Below are 21489 nucleotides of genomic sequence, written 5' to 3'. Positions count from 1 at the left end.
TTAGGAATCTATACATAGAACTACCATATGACCCAGCAATCCCACTCTTGGGCGTATATCCAGACAGAACTTTCCTTGAAAAAGACACATGCACCCACATGTTCATTGCAGCTCTATTCACAATAGCCAAGACATGGAAACAACCCAAATGTCCATCAACAGATGGTTGGATTAGGAAGATGTGGTATATATACCCAATGGAATACTACTCAGCCATAAAAAAGAATGACATAATGCCATTTGCAGCAACATGGATGGAACTAGAGACTCTCATTCTGAGTGAAGGAAGTCAAAGAGACAGACAAATACCATATGATGTCACTTATATTTGGAACCTAATATTTGGCACAAATGAACATTTCACAGAAAAGAAACTCATGACTCATGGACTTGCCGAATAGACTTGTGGTTGCCAAGGGGGAGGAGGAGGGAGTGGGGTGGTTGAGGATCTTGGGGTTAATAGATACAAACTATTGCCTTTGGAATGGATGAGCAATGAGATCCTGCTGTGTAGCACCTGGAACTATGTCTAGTCCCTTATGATGGAGCATGATAATGTGTGAAAATAGAATGTGTACATGTATGTGTAGCTGGGTCACCATGCTGTACAGTAGAAAAATATTGTATTGGGGAAATAACTATTAAAAATAATAATAATAAAAAAATTTAGTATTAAAAATAGGGAAGGAGTTTTATCTCAGGAAATTTGGTGCTTACACTGTCTTTAGCTGAGCGGGCTCAATGCTGAGCACACAGAGAAGAGCCACAACCTGCAAAATTGTTCTCCTTCTGCTGTAATCAGGAAAGCTGCCTCCCCTTCTGAAGGACAGCTAAAGGAGCATATTATCTGCTGAACAGGAAGTTATCCCTCCAGCTGTCCAGAGCCAGCTATCTCTGCCATGATTCAAGCCTGCAAATGGGCCATCTCACGCCTTGCTTCTCTTCCTAGAAAATTCAGTTCCGACTCAGAGTTGAATGAGAACGTCTCATTGATGAAACTTAAGTCACATGAGGAGCCCTAGGTGCAAGGCTATCTAATGAATGTGTGTGTTCCTGCATGCTCCTTGGAGTTGGAAATTATTTCAGTGGAGCCAATCCATAGCTTCTACCACTGCTCTTAGGAGATGGTTAATTTTATGTGTCAACTTCATTGGGCCAAGGGATGCCTGTATAGCTGGTGATAGTTTTTTCCTGAGTCTGCCTGTGAGGGTGTTTCTGGAAGAGACTAGTATTTGGATCACTAGACTGGGTAAAGAAGATCCACCCTAACCCGTGTGAGTGGACACCATCCAATCCATTGAGGGCCTGAGCAGAACAAAAAAAGCAGAGGAAGGGCCAGTTTTCTCTGCTTGCTTGAGGTGGGTCTTCCATCCTCCCCTGCCTTTGGACATTGTTGCTTGTGGTTCTCAAGGCTTTTGTACTCAGACAAGGACTTGCATCACTGGTTTCCCCAGTTCTCAGGCCTTAGGACTTAGACTGAAATACACCACTGGTCTTCCTGGTTCTTCAGCTTACAAATGGCAGGTTGTAAGACTTCAGCCTCCATAGTCGGTTCCAATAGTGACCCAATTCCAAGAATAAACCTTCTCATATGTTTCTCCACATATCCTACTGGTTCTGTTTCTTTGGTGAACCCTAATACACCTTACTTTGGTTCTTCATAGTTAGTTCCACAAATGGGCAAAAACACTTACAACCATGCATTGAAATTAGAGTAGAACCTTTCCTGGAAAAAGTATTCTGTGTGTCATTTGGTTTAAATTGGAGAGACTCTTACTCTCACAAGAACATGCTAGGATGTGTTTTTGCACTGTGCAAGTGTGCCTATATCTTGTGATGTGGGTTTAGTTTACCGACTTCACTGGTGGTCTTCCTTCCTTGGTATTTGGCTCAGCTTTGAGTATGTCAAAGCCAAAATCAGGAGCAGGGAAGAATGCAAGGGCCTTCCGGGGGACCAATCCTGCATTCCAAATAACCACAGTCTTTGTCAGTGAGAAACAAGAACTCAGGAAAAGAGGATATAAACCATGTCACTGAAAACCATTTAGTTGGCCTTTGGTGCTGTGAGCATCTTGGCCACTTTTACTGACTAGTGGCCTTATCTACAACATACATGCATGCTGCTCCCCCCAGCAGAAATTATCCGGAAGGATTTCAGTGTAAAGAGAAATTTATGTTGGAGGATGTAGCACAAGAACTTTATGGGGTTCTTTTTAGAGGCAGGCGATCCTTAGAGACATGTTGCCAACTGCAGAAACCTCATACAGAAGTCCGAGAGCTCAGTGATAAGCACGGGTTTTCAGTTTCAGATTAGAGGAGTGTGATGTGACGTGGAGAATCCTTTCTGGGTGCAGCTCCACATCTACCAAGCAGGGGCTTAGTAGGGGCGTAATTGGAAAGCAACAATTGTCTTCGGGAATCCGCTCATGAAGGACAAGGTATCTAAGTGAACCATGAGCATGGAAAGCGCTGTTTGTGTGTGCTAGCCCTTCCCCTGCCTCCTACCTTCATTATCTCCCTGTCCTTCCAGAAGTCTGGTTCATCAGCTTTCTCTTGCTCCAGAAACTTGAATAATCAGGTATAAAACTCTACATTTGATTAGTGTCTATTTCTTGGTAATTACCTGTAGTTGAGTTGAACTACCTATTGCCCAAAGAACTTTGCAACTCTGACCAGCTAATTGCCTCGCTAAAAGAGAAGGTGTGAAAAAAGGAAAAGAGAAATTTACTTTTTCTGAGTAAACTAAGATCATCATGGAGACATGTAAGAATGGAAAACAAATGGAATATGCGTGTGTGTGTGTGTGTGTGTGTTTGAGTGACAGTTTAATTCTGAGCAGAGGCATACATTTGAGTAACATCCTAAATCCCAATTAGATATAACAATGACTAGAATTAATTAAGCATCACCAGGCCAAAAAAAGTAGAAACTCAAAAAATTTTCAATTATGCATATCTTCCAGTTAATAAACTTCAATGTATTGTGTTATCTATTTAAATATGTATCCAAGTATTTTCTTTGAATTCAAAAGAGTCAACGTTCAGAAATAACGTCTCTACAATGCAGTGGCTCTTGACTGCATGTAAATCATATGTGATTGCTCCCAAAACCCCTCATACCAGGTGCAAATGACAGACATAACAGGCATGATGACAGAGTTTTTGTAAATAGTAACAGGAGGGTTAATTTATTAAGGGTTTCAGCATCCACAGCTGTTTCCCTTCAGCTGATGGGACTGAGCTACTTTGTTAATAGACCTTATAATTCTCCGATTATGTTTCTTTCTATGCTACATTTTTGAGAATCAGGTTGATAGAGCACTGAAAGGGGTCTTTGAAAGATGCTAATGGAACCTAGAAAGATTCCAAATTCAATGGCGTTTGCTGGGTGCTCTGCTTTTCACTGTTGGCTGCTTAAATTTAAATGACTCTGCCTGATGATGAGCCTGAAACTCCCTCAAGTGTTATTTTTCTGCTGTGGAGTGAATGAAATTTTATCTGAGACCTGCAAAGCATATCCTTCAACTGAATTTAGCAGCGGCACCATCTTTGTTCAGGAATTGGAGTCAAATCCTTTTCCTCAGACCGATTGTATTTATGACTGAGCTCGTTTGCTCACGTTTCAATATTCGATACCAGGTGTGCTGCTGTGTTCTCCAGGAGGGCTGTTGCTGGCTACAGAAACCTGGGTCAGCACTAGCAATAGCAGACCTCTCCAGCGTGTGGTTGTGTGTGCGGATTCATCCTGTGCACTGGCGGAGGCTCTTCACATTCTGGGACAACACCCATGTATTCAACATGGTGCAGAGTGAGGAGTCAGCTTCACCATTTAAGAGAAGCATTTCTCATCAACCAATGAACAGAATAAAATGCCTAATATGTTAGAGGTGACTAAAGCAAATTGCAGCTTGACTTGCTAGATACTGATGACTCAGTGACATTTTCCCATTATCGGATGATGAGCTATTTCTTCTCTAGTTTTATGAAGGTTAATAAAATAATGAGAATAGGTCCCACTGAGGTTAAGCCTTTGTGAAGGTGAGAAAAAAATTACTAGCTTCTGAAACATTGTGAGAATGTATATTAGTCTTCCCTCAATAAATTCCTGTGCTTCAGGGAATGAAAATACCCCCCAAATACTCTTCTTAAATGTAAGCCATTCTGGGATTCAGTTCAGGAATCTGAGCTTTAAGGAAAATTAAAATTTGAACCTAGGAATTCTGAAATATTAAGAAAATATCTGTCCAGTGGTGCCCAGAGGATGACGGATGTGTTGAAGACATGTAGGGATATCTATTTTCAAGGACGTATTCGTAGTTGCTGGAATCCTGCTGATCAAAATTAGGTTTAAGTGGGTGCCAAGCATCCTATCAAGGTATACATTTGATATTTTTAAGGATGATTAGGATCTTAGACTTTAGGCTTACCATAATAATAATTTAAGCTTTAATAAAGCAGGTGGCATGCTGTAGACATTTCCTGACACTTCCTCTATAAATTTCATCTATAAATTGCTTGGTGACCAGCAGGGTCCAAATCCGCTGTAAAGTGTTACTCCGGCTTCCCAGACTCCGTGTTTCGGGAGCAGGAGTCATCCTCTTCCTCTCTAAAAGCCTCCATGCTCCGAGTTCCCTCCCCTGGGAAAAGATGCCCACGTCCAAAACCCAGACATTGATCCTTATTCCACTGCGAACTCCTCCACCACCTAAACCCACCAGCAGCTCCTGTCAGTCTCACGCTCAGCTCTCCTTCCAGTCACCCCGCTTCTCTCACCACCAGTGCCTTCACTCTAGGTCACCGCAGCGGTCTCCTGGATTGGGGCATCAGGACCGCAGTCACTGACCGGAGCCCCTTGCTCCCAATATTTATTTGATCCCTTCGATTTTCCACAGAGTAACCCGAGGAGATTTCTGAAACGCACATCTGCCATCCTTGGGTGTCAGTTCCTTCGCCGGTTTCCCGTGTTTCTCAGGACAGGGTCTAAATTCACTGTAAAATAAAAGACCTCCAGCACACCTGGCTACCTTGCCTTTTCTCACATGTACAAGCAGGGTGAATTTTGGCCTCCAGATTTTTGTTCATGCAATTCCATCCGCACAGAAACATAATCTCCTCTCTTTCACTCGTCCTCCAGTGGAAGGTATCAGCTGTATTATTTTTCTAGGGATCCGTTTGTGACTCTTCCTCTAGCCCCACATCTGCTTCCTTCCTCTCCTTTGTTGTGCATCCAGAACACCCTGTGCTTATTGCTCCCAAGACACTCTTATAGTGATTACCTGTTTATCTGTCTCTCTTCTGTCCATTTGCTATAATCTCTCCAAAGAGAGAACCTTATCTCCTTCTCTGTACAGCTCCGGGCATAGTCATATCTTGCACATTGTATAGGTGCCTGATTAACGACTGTTGAATAAATTAATGGTATGAAAGTTGAGTTGAAGCAATTCATGTGTATGATCATCTAAATAACCTTTTAAACTCACTGTAAATACATAAGGGGGCAGAGTAATATAGATTCTTTGTACAGGGGACTTAGGAATAAATGGTGTCCACCTCTGGAGGTTTGCATTCTCTCTCTTTTTTTTTTTTTTTTTTTTTTTTTTTTACGGCCACACCTACAGCATATGGACGTTTCCAGGCTAGGGGTCCAATTGGAGCTGCAGCTACCAGCCTGCACCACAGTCACAATAAGGCCAGATCCAAGCCATGCGACTTGCGACTTATACCACAGCTCACAGCAAAGCTGGATCCTTTTTTTTTTTTTGGTTGTTTTTTTCTTTTAGGGGCGGTACCCTCGGCATGTGAAAGTTCCCAGGGTAGGGGTCAAATAGGGAGCTGCAGCTGCCGGCCTACGCCACAGCCACAGCAAGCCTGGATCCCAGCCACATCTGCACCCTACACCACAGCTCATAGCAATTCTGGATCCTTAACCCACTGAGCGAGGCAAGAGACTGAACCTGCCTCCTCATGGATTCTAATAAGGTTTGTTACTGCTCAGCCACAATCAGATATCCATAGTTCGCAAATCGTTTAAAAAGTTCTTTGAAACAGCATTGACTTACCATGTTGTGTTAATTTCTGTTGTAGAGAAGAGTGATTCAGTTACATATGTAAAGAGTATGTTCATACTCTTTTCTATCATGGCTTATCATAGGATGTCGAATGTAGTTGCCTGCTGTTCATCCTTGCAGGACCTTGCTGCCTTCTTGTTTATCCATCTCATATATAATAGTTTGCGTCTGCCAATCCCAACTTCCCAATCTTTCCTTCCCCCCACCTCTACCCCTTGGCACCCAGAAGTCCATTCTCTGTATCTGTGAATCTGTTTCTGTTTTGTAGGTGTGTTCATTTGTGTCTTATTTGAGATGCCACGTACAAGTAATATCATATGATGTTTATCTTTCTCGTTTTGATTTTGTTTAGTATTGTAATCTCTAGGTCCGTCCATGTTGCTACAAATGGTATTATTTCGCCATTCTTTTTATGGCTGAGTAATATTCCACTGTAATATATGTAATAATACACACACACACTACTTACTCTTTATCCATTCATCATCTGTCTTTGTAAATTTAGTTGCTTGCAGGTCTTTTTTTTTTTTTTTGCTTTTTAGGGCCACACCCGCATATGGAGGTTCCCAAGCTAGGGGTCAAATCGGCTCTGTAGCCACTGCCCTACCCTACAACCACAGCAATACCAGATCCAAGCCACATCTGCAACCTACACCACAGCTCATGGCAATGCCGGTTCCTTAACCCACTGAGCGAGGCCAGGGATTGAACCTACATCCCCATGGATCTAGTCAGATTCCTTTCCACTGTGCCACATCAGGAACTCCCACCCTTGCCTATTTTAAATAGTGCCGCAATGAGCACTGGGGTACATGCATCTTTTTGAATTAGAGTTTTTGTCTTTTCTAGGTATATGCTTAGGAATGAGATTGCTGGATCATACGGCAACTCTATTTTCAGTTTTTGAGGAATTTCCGTGTTGTTTTCCCACAGAGGCTGTACCAATTTATTTTTCCCGTTACAGTGTAAGAAGGATCCCTTTTCTCTACATCCCTTTTAGCGTTTTAGCAAATTATTTAATCTCTCTTTCGCCAAGGAAGTCGTGGCCCCTACCTCATGGGCGATGGGTTGTATTAAATCCATATTATATATACAGTATTAACGACGTCTGTCTTCTATTTCGGAAACGTTAACTTCCCAATACGTGGTATTTATGTCTTAGCACTCTGCTTTCTGCCTCCAGCACCTAGCACACAGTAGGTACTCATTCACTCTTTGAATAATATTAAGAGACAAAGTTTTGACTTGCACAGAATCCTAAAATCGGCATAACATGATGACATGGGGAGAGAGTCATTTCATGTCAGACAGCCACAGAAAATTTTCCAAAGAAAGTTATAAATATTCTTGGTATTAGTGTCAGTTGGGAATATTTGAAATTCTTATTTTAAGTGTTTTCCATTAATATTTCAACAACTTTTTGATTCAAAAATTTTGAAAATCACAGAAGCTTTCCAATCCGTGGACTGCCCTAAGGATTCCAGAGCTGAAGGGCAAGGCTTGACCTGAACGCTTAGCCGTGGGATACGTAAACCTTTAGAGAGGAGACGTACTCCTTTCTTAAAATGCATTCACTGAAGGATTTTCCCTTCCATTTGGTCCCAACACTGCATCAGCATTAAGAACCCTAAAATGAATAGTAAACATTTTTGTTGGCAAGAACTAACTGTTATGTGGCCGAGATGGACAGATACACTGGGAAACACTACAATGTAATAAATTCAGTGATAGAATTATACACAGATAGAACTTTGATGGCGGTAGGGAAGTTGGGGAAGGCTTCCCTGAGGAAATTTCTCTACGGTGGAGTCCCACTGTCTCATGTTGAAGGGCATGGGGAAAAGATATTCTGGGTGTAGGGGAGGTTAAAACTGTATGGGGTGTGTGCATGTGTGTGTGTGCACACTCGTGTGTGTGTCTATCCTACAAGCTGTGCAATGCTGATGGAGTGGCAAGAGATTAGACTGGAGTGAAGGAAGGGGCCAAATCCTAAAACCCCTCAAAAGGCCTGCGAGAAAACTTAGATTTTACGCTACAGGCAATAGGGAACGGTGAAATGTTTTAATGCAAAGGGAGGATGCCAAGTACATCTGTGAATGTTAGAAAGAGCATGTATTTTCTAAACCAAATGTAGAAGAAGCTTCCTCCTTTCTGCTCTAAGAGAAATTTATACACAACTCTTATTCACGTTATGAAAATGTTCTATAAATCTATTTGCTTGTATTATTTTCCTTAGACCAGTGATTCCCAAACTTGAGTGTAGATCAGAATCACTTGGAGATACCGTTAAAACACAAATTGTTGGAGGTTCCTGTGTGGTGCAGCAGGTTAAAGATCCAGCATTGCACAGCTCACAGCTGTGGCTTGGGTTGGATCCCTGGCCCAAGAATTTCCACATGCTTCTTCAAATGCTGCCGTAACAAATGAAGAGACAAACAAACACAAATTTTTGAGTAAAGTTGGAGAGCTGATTTGGCATTTCTAACAAGTTCCAGGCTGGTGCTAATAATTCTTATCCCTGGCCGTATTATGAATACCCCTCCTTTATTTCCTTTTTGTTCTTTTTTTAAAAAAATAAATTTTGGAGTTCCCGTTGTGGCACAGTGGTTAACGAATCTGACTAGGAACCATGAGGTTGCGGGTTTGATCCCTGGCCTTGCTCGGTGGGTTAAGGATCCGGCGTTGCCGTGAGCTGTGGTGTAGGTCGCAGACGCGGCTCGGCTCGGATCCTGCGTTACTGTGGCTCTAGTGTAGGCCGGTGGCTACAGCTCCGATTCGACCCTTAGCCTGGGAACCTCCATATGCCGCGGGAGCGGCCCGAGAAAATGGCAAAAAGACCAAAAAAAAATTTTTTTTTTGGAGTATAGTGGACTTAGTTGTGTTAATTCAGGTGAATACCCTCCTTTAGATTGATTTTGTCTTATTTATTATTTATCTTTGTTTCTCAGACATCCCATGGGTGTTATTGAACAGGTACTCATTAACCATTTTCACATAAAAGAATGAAGGAATGAAAGAATTCCAAATCCAGGAGAAATAAATACATTAAGCAGAGTAATTTTGTTTGTCCTGTTCATCAAACATGACCCTAAGTGATGAAGTTGCTTATGTTCGTGTAAATTGTGAGAGGGAAAAACAAACAGTGATAAGGTAAAGATGCAGCTAAGTTCCGACTCAAGATTCCCACTTGCTTGCCAGCGCTCACGTGCCCGGAGGGGCCTCGAGCAAACCCTCTACCTTTCCACAGCGCTGTATCCGTGCACTCACTGAGTGATTAGGCTGCCATCAGCAATACTTCATTGAATAGGCCCTTTGAAAAAACTCTCAGAAAGGGTTTATTCATACAGAGCCCATTGAATTTAACTCTCATATAATGAATCCTACAAACTGAATGCAAGTTCTACATGTACTACAGCAAGCGCCTCTTACATTGTCTACAGGTTCCTCTCTACCTGATACATCGTCTTACAAAGAAACTGTATTCGTTGTGGCTCTGTGCTGCGCTTCAGAGATGAATGCTTCGCTTACAGACTCTCCTTCACATGGGTGGATTCTATTTTCATTCAGAATGAAGGGGAAGGACACACGCTTGGGCTTTCTTTTTCCAGGAGAGTCGTTTTTAAATCAAGTAATCTTCACTTTCTCACTTTGTACACAGCGACTAAATGTTCGAGATGGCAGAAATGCGTCACTGCTTCCATACAGAGCTGGGGCTGTTTTTTGTTTGTTTGGGGTTTTTTTCACTTGGTTAAGAATGAAATCAGCTTGTCCCATTGTAGAGTCTAGCAAACTAGAATCAATGAGCAGAAATGCAGTGGAATCTCTCAGTTAAAATATTGAACTCTGTCTAGTCACTTATGATGGAGCATGATACTGTGCAAAAATCGTATGTGTACACGTATGTGTAACTGGGTCACCATGCTGTACAGTTGAAAAAAAAATCGTATTGGGGAAATAGCTATTAAAAAATAATAGGTTTTTTTTGGGTAGAAATTCAAACATCCTATTGGGTATGAGTGTGAATTTGCCAACAACACTGGAGTTCAGAAAATATCACATTTTCTGAAATTTAATCTGGTTCCAGTTCCACCCACGCAGACAGTGGAAAGTCCAACTTAGTCTGTTTCTAGAAGATATTTCCTCTTTTCTTAAAATTATTAAAAACCACAAGAACTTGTTAAGTCTGGAAGAAGAGGGAAGACTTTGGGTATTCAGTCCATAACAGTCACCAGTTTTGAACTGCTTTTCAGTGGATCCTAGAAGAGCTGACCAGTTCCTGAATGCTTCCTTAGCTTGAACTTCATCTGTGATTAGTTCAACCTTATGGACAGAGGCACAAGGCTCCAGATGCTTTCTCTTTCAACCATCGTTCTTTCATCTCTGCCCTCTGTGCCAGATTCGTTCAAAGCTGTAAGATGCCTAAAGGAACCACATGGACTTTAAAGTTGGGCAGTTTTAGGCTGGCAACCTAGACTGTTACGTAACACTTGTGAGACTGTAGATATTTCCAACTCCTCCTTGTAAAGTGAAGGGATCTGTGTCTATATCAGGGTGTAACAGTGAAGGGAAGAGGAGCAAAGACCTTAGCACAGTCACTGGCATATAGTCAGAACGCACAGTTTTATTATTTTAATAAAAAAGAAAACCTTGCTTTTCATGTTTTAGATGCAAAGCTTATGGCACGCATTTAACGTTTTATAAAGAATCAGTTTTTTTTTTTTTTGTCTTGAGAAGTGAGTGTTTTTAATTATTAAGAATGATTTTGAAGAGGAAAGCTTGATCCATTCCAGCTTTATTGTATTCACTCACTCTAGGTCATTTTTGACACTGAGGCTGATGAATATGCTTATGCATGTAAATTAATAATTCAGGCTCTTGTGTGAAATTATAGGCTCTCAGAGTCAAAATAAGTTTTCCAAAATATAATATCATAAATCTAACTCCAAACTATACATATCCTTACACTGATATCTTATGAAAATACCTAGCAAAGTTCATCACATGATATGCATTTAATCACATTTATTCCTCTCCCTCTTCTCTCACTCCCTGCTTTCTTCTTTCTTCCTTTCTACAAAGAATCCGAAGAAGCAGAAAATATTGTTAAATTCTTTAGAAGTATGAAAAATTTCAAGCAGTGTTACCTAAACTTAAGGAACACTCAGTAGGCTAGATTCCAACAAAAGTAGACTCTCCAAAGTACTTCCCTGGTAGTAAAGTTATCTACTGCTGAACTGGAAAACCTACCCCACTGCTAAATTTATAGAAGACCAAACCAGCAACCTCACCCCACCTTTTCCTACCTGCCACCATGGCAGGGATATGTTGCTGATTTTCCTCCTAATCCAGTTGCATGTAAATGACTACCATATAAATAATTCCAAAGCAAATATATGACGTCCATCGAAATTTTATTTGAAAAGAGACCTCAAACATTTGCCTGCAAGGGGTAATAAGTATTTGAAATTGCCAACTCTCTTAGCTAACATGCATTAAAGGCGTGTTCGTTTTGTTTTCATATATTGCTCTTGCCATCTACAACTTGAAGTGAAATAGGGATTCTTGCCAAGGATGTAAGGAAGGGGATTGTATGGGGGCCAAATAGGTAACAAGGCGAGGAGGTGTTTGGGGTGAAGCTGGAGGGGACTGGATAAAGGGCAAGAACATATTGTGTCTCAGAAAGGGATGTCTAGCTCCTTCACAGATTTTCTTCTGAACCAGAAATTGCCAAAAAAAAAAAAAAAAAAAAAAAAAAAAAAGAGAGAGAGAGAAATAGAAAAAAGAATATATGTACTTAAGGATCTGAGTAATCAATATCACCCCCTCAAGTTCAGAAGTGCCAAAGCTCAGTGCTGTGTTCCAGGAAACTAGCTGTTAGGATGATTTAGAAAATTGGGCAAATTATAGAGTTTGTACCCGTCATTTAGTCACACTACGATTTGTATTCCGTTCCAAGCATTCCAAGGCCAAATCATATTCCTTCTCACATCTGCTCATTGATATCTAGACTTTCAAATAAGTGCTGGCTTCAAAACCCCAAAGTTTAGCTTTTGATTCTCAAAGATCTCAACTATCACAGACTGCCTTGAGTATCATGCATTTTTAAAATTTCCTCTGCTTTGTTTGAATTTCTTTTAGCTCAGTGAATGAATATCCTCTTCCTACCTGAAATGAAAATGAAGTAGATAAGATGTTTCTTCTGCAGAAGTAACTATAAATGCTATTCTCTTACATGCAATTGCTTTGATCCCTAATAATTGCATTAAATATGGCAAGTTATAGAGAACTAGTAAAGAATTCTCTGTAAGGTTATAAGGAGCTTTAATAGGAAAAATAGACTCTTAAAGGTCCAGAATCTTTTTGGTTCATCTATTTTTACTTTGGATCAGATTATAGAAATAAGACCTAGAATCACACAAATATTAGAACCTAGATAAAGCTCATGGGATCAGACTTTAAATCCATTCAGCTCTTGCAGAAATAAACTCAATTTCATAAAGGGTCAGACTGAGCTTGTAAAAAAAAAAAAAAAAAAAATCCCTGAAAAGCCAAAGGTGAGGTGGCTTTTGGAAATTAAGGGCTCTCTAAGACCCCGTCACACTGCCCTCAAGATTTGTTGCTGAACGTATGTTTCTTTCTGTTTCCATACCCGTTCATCTTCGCCCTTTCTTCCAAGCCGGACCTTTGTGCTGGCTTGCCAGACAGGAGATTTGTGACAGAGGGAAAAAGAAAGACTCTTTGTAATCTGCTTTCTGTGCTTTGGAAACACGTTGCAGGAAGGGAGAAGAGGAGGGTGCCTTTTGTCCAGAGTGGGGAGGAGGAAGAGAGAAAAGCTGAGTGAGACAGAAGGAATGGCAGTGGTGCCTGGAACAAGGAAGACCTTAGTGGGGGATGGTTGAGAAGCCAACACAGAGGAGCCGGACCTTGGGCTCCCATCCCCGCCCCCGCCCCCGCCGCCTGCCCCCAGCATCGGCCGAGGCGCTGGCACTGGGGCCACAGAGCTGCCTGCCTGCAGAGGGCCGGGTGGACCTTGGTGGCGGTGTCTAGCTCACCGATGCGTCCTTAGTGCCTGTAACAAGGCCGGCCGTGAGTAAGCTCTGTGAATGAATGAACGGATGAATGAGTGCGATCCGTGGAGAACAGTACGAACTGAAGGGCACCCTTTCACTTCTGGGGCGTTCTCGAAGTTTCTTGAACTTTTGTGGGATTCTACGCAATGACAAGCCCCCCCTCAAAAAATGAGTGAATTGTATTGCACTTCCTGCCGTTCTGGCAAGATGGAAGTTCACAGTCAGATTTAATTTGATGTTTGTCACGCCTTCAGTTTGGGGGTGGGATGCATCCCCTACAAAAACGTATCCATGGGAACTAAGTTCTACCTGGTGTCCAGGAGAAGGTAAGGGACGCAAAGGCAGCATGAGTCTCCAGGCCCTTGATGGCCCTGAGAGGGCAGCTCCCAAGTTTTGACTTACATGACATTTCCAAGCCTTGGGGTTGGGCATCTAGTTAGAGCTCAGATGAATCATGAAGCTGCATCTCGGTGGCATTTCTCATGTGATTAAGGAAACATATACCAAGCCTGTAAAACAACATACGAAAACATCAGACAGGGTTTGTTGGAAATGGGCGGGGGGGGCTGGGGGGGAAGGACCCTCGGGCCACCCACGGTGCCATCAGTGCCTTGTCCTCTGTCACAGAAAGGCGCACACACTTTCTCACTTACACAATCACACATGCTCACTTGTGCACATACAATAGAGGATCAACTCCTTTATCCTGAATAGTTTTGCCCTGCTGTGTGAATAAATACATTAACATATATGAATTGAATTAATGTAATTAACTGTTGAATTGAACTAAGTAAGACGTAAACAGTGTAAATTATGTCTTGAGCCTCTGGTAAAGATGCTCACCAGGCCCCAGCCCTGCTGGGACAGGGATGAAAATAGGGTCCCCAAAATGTATACATACATACAAGTATTCTAAATGTTTTGTTCTATTACATTCGCACCTTCAATAGGTCTGGAACCAATACTGTCATCTTCGACTTCTACCGTATATCAAATTTCTCAAATATTTATTGGAAAGCATGTTTCTGCATATTTCACTCGTTATGAAATCCACGTATTAACACTTATGGACACTGCTTAAGTCAACGACCCGAAAACCACTGAAAGAATGTATGCTGTGCTCTTAATCTTTTTTAAAGTAATAGATTTCAGGAGTTCCCTTGTGGTGCAGCAGGTTAAGGATCCTCTCTCTCCCTCTCTCTCTCATTTTTGGTATTAACAATAGACTTTTGTGCTGTTCTTGTCATCTGCATTTTGGTTTTCTCTCTCATAAAATGCAAGAGGAATGATGCGTCCCCTTAGACAAGAGCTTAGCAAACCTCAGCACATAAAAGGCATTCACTAAAGATTATAGGCCTTGCTCGGTGGTGTAGCCCAGTGGCTACAGCTCTGACTCGACCCCTAGCCTGGGCACCTCCATATGCTGCGGGTGCAGCTCTAAAAAAAAAAAAAAGACAAAAGACCAAAAAAAAAAAAAAAAAGACATTCACTAAAGATTATCGAATAAATAACTGGATGGATTAATGAAATAGGAAATTCCTATTGTTTTATTTGTCTTTTTAGGGCCACACCCATGGCATATGGAGGTTCCCAGGCTTGGGGTCAAATCAGAACTGCAGCTGCCAGCTGTCACACAGCCACAGCAACGCCAGATCAGAGTGCATCTGTGACAAAGACCACAGTTCACAGCAGTGCTGGATCCTTAACTCACGGAGTTGACTCCAGGGATCAGTCTTAGGTCCTCATGGATACTAGTTGGGTTCTTGACTGACTGAGCTGCAATGGAAACTCCTATTGTTTTGTTTTGCTGTCTTGTTTTTTGGGTTTTGGTCTTTTTGGCCTCACCCACGGCACATGGTAGTTCCCAGGCTAAGGGTTCAATGGGCGCTGCAGCTGCCGGCCTGCCCCGTGACAGGAGCTCGCTCCTGTTGGGTTTTAATTGCTTGAATGAAAAGGTCAGGGAAGGAGCAGCACATCAACCTGCTTCCCTCATTTGCTTTTTGGCTCATCCCGTCCTTCATCTCCTTGCCTGTCACCACCCATCTCTCGACTCGCTTCTGCCACCTTCGGTCTTCCCTTCGGATCCTCAGCACTTCAAAGAGGAACCCTGCAGAGCAGCCCTCAGACATGAGGACCTAAAATGAATATTGTCCTTTCGCTTAAAAAATGAGCCAGATCCTACTTCTTCCCTCCCCTCCTACCTGAAATCTAAATTCCATTACTTTCTCGCTGCAGTAGACGGCGCACAGCTTTCCACTGGTTGGCCTGTGCTCGCCAAACGAAGATATCAAAGTCTCCCCTGATCCAGGCTACATTCCTTTCAGCAAGAGACATTAAACAGGTGATGTGAGTTACTATTCTAGCTCCTAACACATGTTTCATCACAGTCGCCGCTTTTCCCTTCTTAGATTAAGTTATAGCTCAGAATCCCCAGCTTCATATTTTAAGAGTCGCATTGATCATAATAAGCTCCTGTATGTAAGGTATGCCATTATCTCTGCTTTTGCTTTATCACTTCTAAGAAATTCATGCGTAGGAATTTGGGTAATCCTTCAAGACGAATTTCCTTATTAGACTGTGGTTATAAAATGCAATCAATTAGCAGAGGCTGCTGTCATCCAGCCATTAAAATGGGATGCCCGAGGCTTTTAGCTTTGCTCATTATCGTCTTCTGATTCCTTTGTAAATACAGTTTGCCATTTGAACTGCTTAGCTAATTACTGGGAACCCTGTTCCTTTTCTGCACGCTGGTGAAATGTACTGTACTTCACTGAAATGGAAGGAGGCTGAATTTGACCCTTCAGCACCAGGATACAGGATACCAGGTGGGAAAGATACAATTATGGACCAATTGTAGCACAAAGGCTGCAGACTCACAGATAATACGCTTGTTCCTCCACAGAGACCCGTGCTTCTCAAGCTTCATCCAGGGATCCGTTCTCACAGATTCATAGGGTGCTTTTAATAATGTACACTGTGGATTTCAGATCTATTGAATCAGAGTCTCACGAACGGGAGGGTTGAAGAACTACTGGTAAAAGATTATAAGTTACAGGCTCTACATTAAAACAACCCAAACCAAAAATGAAACGACTCCCCCTAAAAAAACCTGTGTTAAAGGCCTCTGGTCTTTCCACACAACTTTTTGATCAAAGATGTTTAAAGATCACAAACTTATTTTTAGACTCAATTTAACATGGACCCATTGATGACTACCCACCTAGAAGGCAAAGTGATTATGCCATTCAGCTGGTATAAATATTAGTGGCACTTTTGCACAAGCACACAAATATTAAAATGCCTTCAAATACCAAGAGATGGAAAATGCAATGCATTTCCTTCCGCCACATACTTTCACGCTCTGCGACCTCAGCTGGGATCTCACAGCAGCTCCGACGTATTTTCAGTCATCTGAAGGATTACCTGACACTTCTGCACAGCTGTTTCTGCAGAATGTTCCCCCATCTCTCTGCACATCTGTTCCTCTCTACCCCACGTCTGAGAACGTGGGGGCTGTACCACATGAATGCTTCTAACTTCCTTCCTCTCCTCCCCAGCATTTCTCTATATCCTTGTGTTGCCTCTGCACTTGATGTCATGAGAAAGAAGTACCTTCTTTCCGTCCTAAGGGTAATCTTGCCAAAATTCTAAAACTTTTAAGTCCCTGTGGGCTTTAAAGAGATACCATATGGGTTTCAGGAGAAAGAATGCTTCCTGCCGCCCAGGGGCAGATGGAGGCAAGAGAGAGATGACAGAAGGTACTGGCAGTAAATGGGGGGTGAGAGGGTTGAGATGACAGAGGAGCGCAGCTGGAGCGACAGGTGTGGATGCAAGGCACCTAGAAACCTGGCTGATTCACGGGCTGGAGCACGTTAGATGCTGAGAGACCGAGAGAGGCACCCAACCTGAGGCCATGGAAGGAGAACAGAACTGCAAGAGCTGAATTCATAGTCAAGGGGAAAGACATTAAAAATTAAGGATGAAAATAGAGTAGCCACAGGAATCAAAGAATATAAGTGTAAATTGTGCTGAAACCATTTTTTTTTTTTTTTGGTCATTGGTGACCCAGAGGTTGTTGCTTCACCCTTTTAGATTTTTCTCCACTTTATAATGATTTTTATTTTTTTACTACTATAGCTGGCTTACAGTGTTCTGTCAGTTTTCTACTGCACAGCACGGTGACCCAGTTACACACACATGGAAACATCCTTTTTTCTCACATTATCACGCTCCATGTAAGTGACCAGATATAGTTCCCAGTGCTCCACAGAAAAGAAAATCATGGACTTGGAGAATAGCCTTTTAGATTTTTAAAGTGCCTGTCCTTATTTGGCGGAAGAGTTACGTAAATCTCACAAAACCTCTCTGTCTGAACCCTTGACCTCATCCTCTCTTGGCCTTTCTAGGATGCTGCGCTATATACATTTGTAGAATACAAAGGGGTTGCTTATACTACAAAGAATATCTTCTTTCCTCTTATGGATACTGCCTCCTAACTTCCCTGTGCATAACCCCAACCCTAGTCGGTGTAGTCTGAACAAAATTTACCTTGGCTCCCCTGGCTCCGAGGATGAGCATGCAGCTGGGGTCTGGCCGAAGTATCGTATCCCTCGTATCCCTCGGGTCGAGTGATTGGTTCAGGAAGGGAGCATGACTTCAGTGGTGCCCCTCAGAGATGATGAGCTTCGGCTCAGGACTTTTTTGAAGCCAGTACGGAGAAAGTAGAGCTGAGATGTGGAGAGAAACAAGATCCAAATGACAAGGTTTGAGCCCCAGTTCTCCCTGACACCAAGACCTATTTTTTTCTTACAGGCGCTAATAATTTCTTTCTTTTTCTTAATCAAGTTTTAGTTAGGTTTAACTCTAAATAGAAAGTGATCTGACTAATCAAATTTAAAATGTGGCACAGGAGTTCCCTTGTGGTGCATCATGTTAATGATCCAGTGTGGTTGCTCCTATGGTGTGGGTTCGATTCCTGGCCCAGGGAACTTCTGCATACTTTAGGCACAGCCAGAAAAAAAAAAAAAAAAAGGTATAATCCTAGTTAACAGTCATGTGTTTTCAGGGGATGCATAGAGTCACAGACACTCCAGATACTATTGTCTTTCTGTGATTATTCAGGATTACATAATATTCAACCCTTTGTCTTGTAGCCTGGCCTTTTTTTTTTTTTGTCTTTTTGCTATTTCTTTGGGCCGCTCCAGCGGCATATGGAGGGTCCCAGGCTAGGGGTTGAATCGGAGCTGTAGCCACCTGCCTACGCCAGAGCCACAGCAACGCGGGATCAGAGCCACGTCTGCAACCTACACCACAGCTCACGGCAACGCCGGATCCTTAACCCACTGAGCAAGGGCAGGGACCGAACCCGCAACCTCATGGTTCCTAGTCGGATTCGTTAACCACTGCGCCACGACGGGAACTCCCTGGCCTCTTTTAAATCAGGTTTCTTCCTCCCTCTGATTGAGGTGTGAAATTCGCATATTGTTTGTTTTCGTGCTATTTTATTCATGAGCGACAACCTGAACTATATGCTGTTCACAGGATATTTTAGTAATGCCCAGTCTCTTTGTGGAATCCGTCTTCCTTCGTTCTTACCCCGGTTGTTTGGGGTGGTGCTGACTGTACCCCAGGCTCTAGGAGTATGGGGCACTTGACTCAGGCCAAACCAGTTAGAAATCTGCCTATGACTTTTGCTGAAGAAAGGATTACGCCATGCTCTGGGATTGCTAGTTGTAGGTCCATGTGAGTCTGAAGTTGCCAGTGGGTATTTTGGGGTCACGAGAGTGAGGCCATCACAGAGAAAAGCAGAAATTAAAGGTGGAGGAGAGGGAGTAGTTTGATGACGACATCTTGACCTTGGACTTGCCAGTGCCTGGGAGTAGTTTGATGAAGACAACTTGACCTTGGATTTGCCAGTGCCTAGAGTCCTCCTTGCTTAGACTTCACAGTTACATGAGCCAACACGTTCTTTCTTCGTTCTAACCTGGCTTAGGTTACTGACACATACACCTAAAATCCTGACTAACTCTACATTGACACAAAATGTCAATGTTTATGGGTTAGTGTCAGCTGTCACAGGCTTCCAGAAACTCCTAAGAAGTGAGGCTTTGAAATCCCAGGTCTCAGAATTTGCTGAGAAGATACTCTCTTGCTGACTTCTCTGAAAATACTCTTGGTTGTCACAGTGATGGAAGGAGGTAGATAGGAAGAGAGGGTTCTGAAATAATTTTATGTAACATCTGAACTGAGAAGGAGACAGGTCTAACACCGCCCTGAGAGTCCTCTGACCATCATGGCCTTGCTGGGGCCCCCTGAGATTGCAATTCACTGGTCTTGACATCTTTGTGTTGCTGGTATCTCTAAAGGGATGACAGACAAATCTGATCTTGTGTCCGTGCTTATACTTAGTCGACTTTTGATACCCCCTCAATTATTATTATTATTATTTTGTCTTTTTAGGGCCACACCTGCAGCATGTGGAAGTATTGACATTCCCAGCCTAGAGGTCGAATCGAGCTGCAGCTGCCGCCCTGCACACACCACAGCCACAGCCACAGCCACAGCAATGCTGGATCTGAGCCATGTCTCTGACCTCCACCACAGCTCAGGGCAATGCTGGATCCTTAACCCACTGAGTGAGGCCAGGGATCAAACCCTCATCCTCATGGATGCTAGCCAGGTTCATTACCGCTGAGCCACAGCAGGAACTGCCCCGTCACCTCTTTAGACCGGCCACAATTTTCTCCAGAGTTTTCGCCTCCGCTTTACAACCCTGAAAAGACGTAATGCCTAAATAATAAGGCTAGGCTTTTAGGTTCAATTATTTTCCAAGATTTTAAGTTTCACATAACCTGCTGTAGAACTCTTCTTGAAAGACCAAAAGATAGATTCAAATTTATTCTCAGTTTTCTAAAATTTCCAAACAATGATATCCTGAACTAAGTATGAAATACCATTCTTGAAAAGTCTGAGTTTCTACAGGGTACAGATGTTGCTAAATTTGTTAGAGCAAATTTACAGCTCCTCCTTTTATATAAGATCACCTTTGAGATGATTTAGGTCTTTGGTAATCACCTGTTCAAATGGTAGTTTTTATAATGAAAACTATCATGATAAACTCTGAAATGTCATATACTTGGTGGGATAAATTTTATGAAATTAAGATTTGGGGTACATTTTCACTATTTACCTTTTTCATGGGGTTTTTAAACTCCATTTTATCTTTTATAAAATAGCAAGAATATTAGGAGTAAAAGGAGAAACTCTTGCCCTGGTTCTACCACAGGCAAGCCTGGATGAGAGATTTTTCAGCCAGTATTTTCAGAGATAAAACACAGGCATTGGACAAGATAAACTCTCAGATCTTTTCCAACTTCGAATCTATGCTTTTATGTCACATAAGCAATACTTACAAATAGAAATTAGCAGAAGATTACTTTTAAAAAGTCCCGATGCTATAGTCACGGAAATGCCTTTCAAAACCTCCAAGGCAATCAAGTTATCAAAGCAATTGTTTAACTAGAGGGAAGATGTGAGAACAAATCTAAATGTGCTTTGTTGGGTGTTATATAAGCTGTGCCTGAGAGGTTTTAATTCTTGGCCTGGACACCATGAGAAAAATTGGCTCGTTGGGCATTTTTCTGCAAATGAAAAGCAGGCTCTAGACTCCTGCTGTGGTAGGCATGGAGATGTCTGCCCAGAAGCACCTCCAAGGAAGAACTCGCTGCCCGGCTGAGGGGAATGAGGTCAGTAGACAGCCTGAGGCCACCTGCTCTTTCAAGGATAGGCCACAGCTGGATAGAGACACCATGCCTGGGCCACAGTCTTTCTGGGGCCAGTGAGCATTCCTTGACCAAGTGGGCTTCTGAGGGCTCCATGCTGGGCCCTCCCCAGGCACTGCTCACCCCAGGGCTCCCTGCTGGGTTGGCCATGTCTGTTCTAGGGCCTCCATCACAGCTTGCCTTCCCCCTCTGCCCAATGCTGCTTCCTCCCCTTTCCCTTTCTGGGAAATCTGTTGCTGCTCCCTAAATTGCATCTTAGCATCTACCTCCAGGGACCCTAGCTTTGAACATTGGTAATTAATTTATAAATGATAAACTGAGGAGTTCCCTGCTGGCTGGGATCTGGCCTTGTCATTGCTATGGCTTGGGTCTATGGAGTGGATTTGACCCCTGACCCAGGAACTTCCATATGCCATGGGCTTGGCCAAAATAAAAATTTGATATATTGATTTTTCATTGGCGTACATGAGAGATGATGGGATTAACATTCATTTCAATATTGATAATGGTTATTTCTAGGTAATGGGATTTTTTTCCAAACATTTTTGGTCCTTGTCTATATTACTTCACT

At 42.5% G+C, this 21489-nt stretch overlaps 1 protein-coding gene and 1 long non-coding RNA gene across 3 annotated transcripts in view; both read left to right on the top strand.

Annotated features, from left to right (window-relative positions):
- The window catches only part of LOC146403604 (uncharacterized), a 79708-nt gene extending 61672 nt beyond the window's left edge, over nucleotides 1-18036 (top strand). Inside the window, exon 2 of one of the 2 annotated variants that reach the window (XR_014804584.1) lies at nucleotides 15373-18036. Coding sequence is in view for 1 of the 2 variants with exons in the window: in XM_084957692.1 (XP_084813818.1) it covers nucleotides 15373-15487 (115 nt within the window). In the remaining variant the exon portion in view is untranslated. The remainder of the gene's footprint in view (nucleotides 1-15372) is intronic. The other variant, XM_084957692.1, reaches the window with a different exon arrangement.
- Nucleotides 5574-10712, top strand: LOC146403605 (uncharacterized). Its single transcript, XR_014804588.1, has 2 exons — nucleotides 5574-6423; nucleotides 8854-10712. It is a non-coding gene; the product is annotated as an uncharacterized LOC146403605 (long non-coding RNA).
- Nucleotides 18037-21489: the final 3453 nt, after the last annotated feature.

The sequence above is a fragment of the Sus scrofa genome, chromosome 5 (genome assembly GCF_054392235.1).
Source record: "Sus scrofa isolate SSC_HxYL_T2T_F1_AM1 chromosome 5, Sscrofa_HxYL_maternal_Yorkshire_Landrace_v2.0, whole genome shotgun sequence".
NCBI lineage: Eukaryota > Metazoa > Chordata > Mammalia > Artiodactyla > Suidae > Sus > Sus scrofa.
Note: the sequence above shows the minus strand (reverse complement) of the source record. Positions and strands in the feature narration are given on the sequence as shown.